Here is a 9,611-nt window from a genome sequence, read left to right as displayed (position 1 = left end):
AAAATCATAATTTGTGCTTATTTCCGCAAACATTTTGGATCATCAACTCAAGAAGCTCATATTTATCCTTAAGTAATTGCAACATCAGAACCTTTATTGTCCACTATTGACAGTATCACTATGATCCATGTTCCTGGTCTCCCATCAAGGTTTTATCAAGAGCTATTGGCAGGTTCTCATTTGTCTGCATGGAAAAGTGATCTGTAAACAGAAATCTGTGTAGAGGAATTGGGAGGGTGTCCATCTCATAGCCCAGACACAAACTATAAACATTGTTACAGTACAAATGGATATCTACAACATGTATCACTTCATCTTTCCGATACTTTTATTAAAAGGTAACAGAGAAACAGCCACTTCATTTCATTGTATGTGGGACTGCGACAAACTTGAGTACTTCTGGAAAGACCCTCATGTTAATTTCTACATTAATAGTATGACTATTGTTATGCACTTTGTCCTCTCTTTGATCTGTAGGCTGCAACAAACAATTTCCCATTCTGAAATTGATGAAGTATTTCTGATTCTGATTATTCTTGTGAATGTGAAATTGTGTATTTTGAACATCTTCCCTGAGCATTTTCAAGAAATCAGAAGAAAAAGAAAACTTGAATTTTGGCTTGTCGTGTGTTATTTCTTAAAACAGAAACAGACGGACATTCAAGGACTTACACTTGAATTATAGGATTAAACAAATGTCTTGTATCCTTGCATTGGACAAACTGGCTTATCAGGCTTAAAGGAGGACTTTTATCAAATCTGGACACTCTTTCTACAATTTATAACAGACTAGAGGTCGATTGATATGGGTTTTTCTAAGGCCATGCCGATTTCAAAAAATTTGGTCAGCCAATGGCCAATTTGTACAACCGATTTTTAAGGCTGATATTTAAGGCAGATTCTTTTTTTTTTTTTAAAAGCACACTGACCGTAAAATACAACTGAGATAATAATTCAAATTTTTATTCTGCAATATAAATGAAATTATACAGTACTCTTCTAACATTTATTGAACTTCAAGTGCTGCCCACACAGTTGCCTGATCAAATATCTTATAACATTTTTAGTACTGATCAAGTATCGGCTTTCAAAAAAAAAAAAAATTAAGGCCAATCGCCGATATTGAAAAAAAAATCAATATCAGTCTACCTCTATAACAGACTTATCTGTATAGACAGTTAGGTTGTAACTGACAGATACAGTATGATGCTGTTGGGGGAGTGGGGGATTTACTGGGATTGCTGTAATGTTTAAGTGTGTTATGTTGTTTTTGTGTAACATTTAAAAAAACATAAATATATTTGTAGAAAAAAGTAATGTCTTCTACACTACAGATAGAGATGATTGCAGATAACATGTTTAAAGCATTATACTGTATTTTCCTTCTGTGGCATTTGGATGATAGGCTGTGATGAGATTTTGATGAAAGCCAAGGCATATGTTTCACACTAATCAAACAGTAAATCCCAACTCACTGTAAAGAAGTATGAGCATTTCAGAGGTTTTTGCTCTTAAGTATTTTGATTCTTTCTTTAAGTTTAAGAGTATGTTTGTACAAAAATTTGCCATTATCCATGTCCTCTAGGTTGACCATTACAGCTGAACCACATATTTGAAGCCTAAAATGAATGAATCTTACAGAAATTGATCATTTTGATTAATCATAGTAAAGTGATGTCACTGTCAAAGAGCTGTGGTTTTTAAGTTTTAATTCCAATTCTATAAGAGGTCCTGAAAACATGATGCATGGAAAATTAGTACTTTTTCAACCAAATTTGGGCGCCAACACAGGTGATGTTGTTTGAATAGGGTTGGGTGTTTCTAAAAAAAAAAAAAAAAAGAAAAAGAAAACAGCATTTAAAGAAAAAAACAAATCTTTGCAACAGCTGATTTCACAGACTGATAAAATAAGTAAAAAAGGAGGCAAAACTCAGAAATTCATTTCTTTTTTGTTTGGTTGTGGTGATAATCTGTGAACTCAGCACCCACTGTCTGTGTTCATGATGGTCTGCATTCTAAGTCCAGGACAATGTGATGAACATGAGGTGCGTAGGACTTCACATGCTCTATGTGTTGGATTTTGGTTCTCCATGGTGAACCAGTGATGTCCTTTAACAAAGAGGTGAACCGCTGTGCTGTGTCATCAGCCCAGGCCTGCCACGCATCTCTGTCTGCCGTCTTCCCAGAAACCCTCTGGGTGGCATCACTGACTTGTGGGATGACGGATGAGTTCGATAACGGTGATGTGACGTTTTGGTGAATGTGTAAAATGCCACCGGTCGATCTCCTCAGCAGTTGACAAGCAACAGGCCAGCCGTCCTCAGAGCTGGGGATGAGGCCCAGGTTGACTCGGTCTGCGACGTCGCACAGCTGGAGCTGGGAAGAATCACACATCTGTCTCAATATCTGTCTTACATAAACACATTGTGCAGTTACAGATAAAAATAAAAAGAATGTTGAAACATGGGTGGTTCAAGTTTATTGCATTTATGACAAAAATATCTGATTGCAAAATTGAATGCTGTAGTCTAGGTACAAATTTTCTTCTCAAGTATTTTTTCACTCTCTGCAACTTTATACTTCAACGTCACTACTCAGAGGTAAATATTCTAGTTTTTATTTCACTATATTTGTCTGACTACTTAAATTTCTTTTCAGATTACAGTTTTCATCTCCCTCCTGTCCAGTGAAAATCACTAATCTGCAAATGTGCATTCTGATGTTTGTCATGAGGGAAGGATGTAATGTTCCTTTCCTCCTTAAACTACATAAACTATAGACAAACCCTCTTGGATCATCTGGAAAATACACCACCACAAAGCTGAAAACAGGTCTGTTTTTCTGGGCTCATGAAGCATTGACATAACATCTACAGCAGTCAAATGTAATACACATTAACGCAACAGTAAAGTGAATCACCCATGCATATTTCAACAAGACATTGCAAAACCACATTCTGCAGCCATTACAAAGCCAAGGGTGAAGAAGAATGGTGTCAGTACTACACTGGCCTGATGCAGCCACACTTGTCCCCAGTAGAGGTTATGTGGCTCATATTGAAACACAAAATGTGACCATGAAGACCCTGCACAGTTTCAAACTTCAAGTTTGCAGGAAGAATAGGACAACATTTTACCTGAGTGTATATGTTGTGAAAAGAAACATTACACAGTGGAAAATATTGAAGTCTTTTTCTTGAATGCATTGGATGTGTATTTATATACCATCTACAATAAAATCTGATTCAATATAAACTTTAATATCGCTATTTCATTTTTTAACTTGCATTTTCCAAATTGTGCCAACTACTTTTTACATGGGCTTGTACATTTTCCTGGTAACGCTTAAATATTTCTACATAGGTAAGGTTTTTAAATACAGGACAGTCACCTGTAGTGGAGTATTTTCACAGCATGCTATCAGTACTTTAACTGATGTAAAAGGATCTGAATACTTTTCCCACCACTGTCTGAAATGTAAAGGTGCAGCAGTGATTCTTCTGTTACCATCACAGCCACTAGAGGGCGTAAGTCATCTTTTCTACCCTGTATGAAATTAAGGAATAACTAAAAAAAGACAAAGCTTATGTTGTTGTTCTGTGCTAATGACATTTACCGCTTAAACACTAAAGAATACACATGTAAATATCTTACTTGTCGATTGTCTCCTTGGTGAATTGTGCAGCGCTCAGACGCTCTGTTTGCTTTGAGGTTTTTCCGCAGAGCTTCAACAGCGTCCGGGTTCCACTCACAGGCATGAACATGAGCCGCCCTCGCATGGACCAGGTACGGTAGAGTAAAGTATCCAATTCCTGCAGCAAATACCATCATTTATATTATACTGAAACATCACAGAAGAGTGCAGTAAAAGTGACACAGGAGGCATTATTACAATTTCACAAAAAGAAAACAAAAAATCCCCAGTAAATATGTTGTAACCCTAAAAGACAGCTATACATGACAGGGTAATAGTCAACCACTAGGGGTTTTTCAGTGGCTTATGCTAATTATGTAGAGCAGGGTGGCCATTAACAAATATAATTTTTGATGAAGTACAAACTGTGTAATCTGTCACTACGAACAAATGAGACAAATTGCACTGTTTGTTTTATAAAAATATACAGTGCATTATGCCTGTAATGTATCAACTACATAAAGGCTCTAATATAATCAAAAACAAGACTGATGACTGATGAAAAAACTAACCATGAATGAAAATCAAAGGTTTAGCACACTTCACAACAGCTTTCATCAGTAGATAGCGATGTCACCGTGATTTTGAAGAACATACATTTATAAACTTGCATATAAGCAATTAAAAATAGGTCTTGTGCAAGAATATTTTTGTATTGTTATCTGAATCTTTTCTGTTACTTTTTAGTATGATTGTCACATCAAGTTCAGAAAATCTCCTAATTCAGAAAACTGCATAAATAATTCTCTTGAACTTGATGATGTTGTGTTAAATGGAATGTAAAAAAATGATGAAGATTGATTTTCTTGCTCTGAATTGTAATTCAGAGCACCTACTTAATACACCTACTTAATACGCAAACTAATTACACATGTGAAAAAATTCAAAATTCATAAAATGGTTAATGTGTTGTCAGGATAAGCGGTTCCTGCTCGAGGCCCGGTGTTTGTGCTTCTCTTTGTTTTGACTGATTCTGACAAGGCTGCCTGCACTGCAGATGTGTCCGCATCCATTCACCTCAAAATGGCATTTAATCTTTCTGATTAGTCGACCTCTGTGACAGACTGCTGAAGCTAGGTTTCCTAGCGTTTCTTTGGGGGAAAATGTGTCCTCGCATTGCCAGGGTTTTATTACCTGCATATAAATCCACCACGGTCTCCCCTCTGCAGTCGAATCCAGCCACTCTGAGCTTCTCTGTAATGTTTCCAGATGAGAACATGCACTTGGTAACATCAAACTCATACCTGAGATGAAAACACAAAACAGGGAAATGTTTTCAGTCGAGCTAAAGTTACAACTCATCTGCTCAAAACTTTTTCCACAAGTAAATGAAGGTGATTAACATAAACCAATATTGACCTGATGCCGTTGTCCACATGTGTGACCCAGCTGTGCTCCCCCAGCAGCATCGTCACAACAGGGGACCGAAACCCATCACTGGATATTTGACTCATTTTAGCGAGGCGCTTTGCCCCCAGCCCTTTGGCCACAGCAGTCCAAAGCTGATTATCTAGAGCATCACAAAAGAAAATAATCAATTAATCAACAACATCCAACTGCTCACTTTGCATTAGGACAGAATGGCGTACAAAAACAATCAGATCACAGTCAATCTGACAAATATTGACACTCCTTGTAATAATCTGCAAAATTACCTGAAATGTAAGGAGCTGGACTCTTTGGACACATTAAAGGTGATTTTAAATGGACTTGGAGGCAAAATCCTACCACTGTAATTGTTTTACTTCATTTACTTACAGTATATATTGACAGTTTTATGATGTACATTTATTCAGTTGTATTTACAGTGTAGTGGTTCTGTGGTTTATTTATTATCATGTAATTTATATGACATGTGAGTGTAAATGTTTGTAACCTTGTCTAACTCTTAACTGTACTGCTTTTTAAAAATCTCAACGAGTCCTTCTTGGTTAAATAAAGGTTAAAAAGAAATGAATAATGACTTTCAAAATCTAAAATGCTTAGATATTTTTCATGGGACTGAACCAAACAAGCACATTCCCTGACATCTAGAGACTGATTTGCTGGCTGGGGCATCTCTGAAGCAGAAATTTTGATACTGAACTTGGATGAATTCAACTTTTCTTTGCACAAATTACAGGTGAGGTCAAATTTGAGGAAAATACCCATTTTCTTCCAAAGCGGTAAACAGAAACAGTTATCTCCAAGTAGGACCAGGTCTCCATGCCTCTGGAAGCTGCGAGGGATGTCCCGCTTTAACTCCCCTGTCCATCTTTCTCCATGACACTCCAACAGCTCCTGAAGAGTTTCCTCTAGTTCAATACAACTTCTCTGTCCTTTTCTCTTCTTGGACTGCAGAGGAGCCTGTGATGAAATCAGGACAGACATGAGACCTTAAGGAGTCACTCCCTTTCTGCTCCTAAACTAGACATTATAGATAAATATTACATCTGTATCTTTTTAAAATAATATTAGGGAAATAATTCAGCAAACAATTCATATTTGCTCAGAAAGAAGCTCAGAAGCAACATCAAATCTCTGTCAGGTCAACTTCAAATATAGAAGAATACATGGCAAACTTAAGTTCTATCTACAACAGTGGAGGGCCCCATTAGTTTTAAACTACCCTGACCTTGCCTGAGTAGAGTCATCCAAAGATGTCTATGATAATAAAGGTCAACTATGGATATCAAATACACACTGACTTTTTTTAAAATCTATTTAATTCCTTTTAAATTGTCTCTATATGGGCCTGTCTGTTGTCATTTATTTGTTTATTACTAATATTCTGGCAAATGAGGACAAAAAAGCTAATTCTGAGGAAACCATATTTCAAAAACTTACTGTGATACTGCATACACATGGCCTAATGGGTCATAAATGACATGGTTTATATAATATGACATTAGAGCAAACTAAAGCCTGTAAAAATTTTACTTAATCTAGCTTTTTGGTCCAACATCTGCTATTTATTGATAGGACACTAAATTAAAGGTTTCACATTTCTATTGGAAACTTAGTGGATATGTTTGAGGTCAAATATGAGAAACTATGTCCTGGGATTTAGCTTGTTACAAACGTATAATAATTTAATGATCAATATTAACTGTACATATTACTTGTTTAACTCCGTGCCAGTTTTCAGGCTGGCTAACTATACACATTTAATTACAAAACAAAAAAGATTTCTATTTCACTATGAAAAAGTAGCTATACAATTTAGATGCTCAAACATCTCAACATGCTGTGTATCACGAAAGGGTGTTTTTGGGATAAGGACAAAATATGCAGCATGATCAAAACATGAAATCAGATCAAGTGTGTTTATGATTTGTAAAGACCCTGTAGTGTACTGGAAAACTTCCTAATTGGTGTTTTTCTGCACCTTCAGCTTTCATTACCTGAGTCCAAACTACTTCACAGGTTCTGTTATCAGGGACCATGGTGTTGAGCTGCTGCAGGTCCAGATGTGGTAAACCAGAGGGTAAGATGGGAAGAAGAACAGTTCCATCCGAGTCCTTTACTAAACACAAACTCAGGTCCAGAACTCCTTCAGACTGTAGACATTTCCTGTTAAATAAAATGACATGGTAACAGTACCGACATAATAGATTTCAGTCATTTCTGTCCCAGTTGTCGTTAGTTCATCAGTTGCTATGCTAACAGTTAGCTAACTTGATCTGATTCCTGTTCACACACTTCATATCAGATTACCTGAACTGTTGTGCATGGCACTGCGATACCCGAAGACACGGCACACTATCCATTTATAAGAATAAAAAAAAAAAAAAAACATCAAACAGCTTCAGCTTTTGAGTTTCGAAGGTCTCAATTTGACCAAACCGTGTTTGTGTTTCCAGTCGGACTATTGAACCGGACGGACAATTGACAATAAAACTTTATTGCACAGCAGTGTCCTCGTAGATTTACATAGTATTCATTTTAGTATTATATCCATAAAAAGCATTTTACAATATCAATAGACTGAACTGTCTTAATTTTCACTCGAGTTTATTTTAAAAAGTACTGTTTTATGAGTGAAAGAGTAACTGACAGTTTAGATACAGTACTCACCATTACCGACAGATAGCGCTAAAGAGCCCAAAAATACTCAAACGAATGAAATGAATAAAAAAAAAAAAAAAAAAAAGCCGAAAAAAACGAAAAATTAAATATATAATTAGAAAAATAAAAAGAGTCTGTTGGTTTGTCTCCAAGTCCCCTCTACATTTTGCCAGACTGTGATTACCATATGGCAGTCTATTTATAATTATTTGGTGTTTTAACCTTTTCCATTAAAATAAAAAAAAGACTGGTGCATTTATGAAATGATGAAACTATACACTGTAATGTAGGATATACACTCATTATGATGGATGAGATGTTTTTAAAAGTTTTTATTTAAAGATTTTATTCTGTGTATAGACTGTGCATTTTTACAGCAATGAAACATGTGGGTATAAAGTCCTATCAAAATGTTCAAACGTTCATAAATAATTGTTATTTATTTCACTGTGGTTCTTATGTATTTTCCACTGGCACATCTGGCCCATAGTTGCAGTATTGGTTCTGTTTTTTGTTTTAAAATCACCAATATGTTGCTACTGTAAAGAACTGTTAAAAATGTGTAAGAGTTGAAGAAACAGGAAGATTTAAAAAGTCTTTCTTATTAAATCTGCTAAACTAACTAAATCCAAATACTACTCTCTGAAAATCCTCCATGGGAAGCAAAATATGTGCATTGTACATATACTTAAAATATGCATATCTGAGTAGTAGTTGTTGTCATATGTATAAAATGGTCCCTGTCTGTGTTTTACAGTGAATCCAAGGGGCGTTTTAACGAGTTTATTTAACTTAAGAAACAGGAGACATTTCTGAAATGATAAATAAATCATCCTTCAGTTTATCTTAAACATTCAAAATGAACACATTTGGAGATATATGTTTTTCAACAGAAACCTTGCATCTTTATTATTATTTTCTAATTAAAACTGTATGTACATATTTTTTAACTAAACAAGAGGGGAATGGATGTTTGTAATATGAGACATGACTGAAGCTGTCAGACAAATGTGGTCGAGTAAAAACTGCAATATATTCTACTTAGATGTATTGGAATATGTAGATGAAGTACTCTTAGATATACCCCAGGAAAGGCAGAGTGTGTCAAATTTGTGTTTATGTACTGTTGTAGAGGAAAAGCATGACCTATCCTTAGTTTTCTGTGATGCAAAATATGAATCCCAACATTTTCTTATAGACTTGAGATATGTTTTTAAAGTAAAGGTACACACATATCAACCAAATATCAGTATCAACCAGTATTAGCTTCGATGACAAACAATCACCATCAGCAAAAAAGATGGCAATATCCGTTGTGTTGGTTCATGAATTTGTGTGATTGAATTTGTTGTTGTGCAAAGACACTGTGATGTTTTATAATGAAAATAATCTTTGTTTCCTAGGTACAAAAGAGGCATTTGTAAAGGAAGATTCTACACATACATGAAGTTATTGTTATATACAGTTGTGCGCATAAGTTTATATACCCTAGGAGAATTTATTATTCTTTGGCCATTTTTCAGAGAATATGAACGATAATACAAAAACTTTTCTTTCACTCATGGCGAGTGGTTGGGCGAAGCCATTTATTATGAAACAAATGTGTTTTTTCTTTTTAAATCATACTGACAACAGAAACTATCCAAATGACCCTGATCTAAAGTTGACATACTCAAGTTCTCAATCCTCTGTATTGGCCCCTTTAACATTAATGACAGCTTGAAGTCTTTTGTGGTCGTTGTGGATGAGGCTCTTTATTTTCTCAGATGGTAAAGCTGCCCATTCTTCTTGGTAAAACACCTTCAGTTCCTTTAAGATTTTGGGTTTTTTTGCATGAACTGCATGTTTGAGACCTCCCCAAAGTGGATCAG

General features: G+C 35.5%; 1 protein-coding gene across 1 annotated transcript; it reads right to left on the bottom strand.

The window, feature by feature from the left end:
• Positions 1 to 1,074: 1,074 nt before the first annotated feature.
• Positions 1,075 to 7,522, bottom strand: tyw2 (tRNA wybutosine-synthesizing protein 2). The gene is made up of 7 exons (XM_030144683.1): positions 7,390 to 7,522; positions 7,077 to 7,245; positions 5,841 to 6,039; positions 5,053 to 5,203; positions 4,828 to 4,937; positions 3,654 to 3,811; positions 1,075 to 2,376 (listed from the first exon to the last, which is right to left on the bottom strand). Exons 1-7 carry the CDS (start codon positions 7,440 to 7,442, stop codon positions 1,999 to 2,001), a joined length of 1,218 nt encoding a protein of 405 aa, XP_030000543.1. The 5' UTR covers positions 7,443 to 7,522; the 3' UTR covers positions 1,075 to 1,998.
• Positions 7,523 to 9,611: the final 2,089 nt, after the last annotated feature.

This window comes from Sphaeramia orbicularis, chromosome 10, assembly GCF_902148855.1.
Source record: "Sphaeramia orbicularis chromosome 10, fSphaOr1.1, whole genome shotgun sequence".
In the NCBI taxonomy this organism is placed as follows: Eukaryota; Metazoa; Chordata; class Actinopteri; order Kurtiformes; family Apogonidae; genus Sphaeramia; species Sphaeramia orbicularis.
The sequence above is the reverse complement of the archived record's forward strand: the minus strand, read 5'-3'. Positions and strand labels throughout refer to the sequence as shown.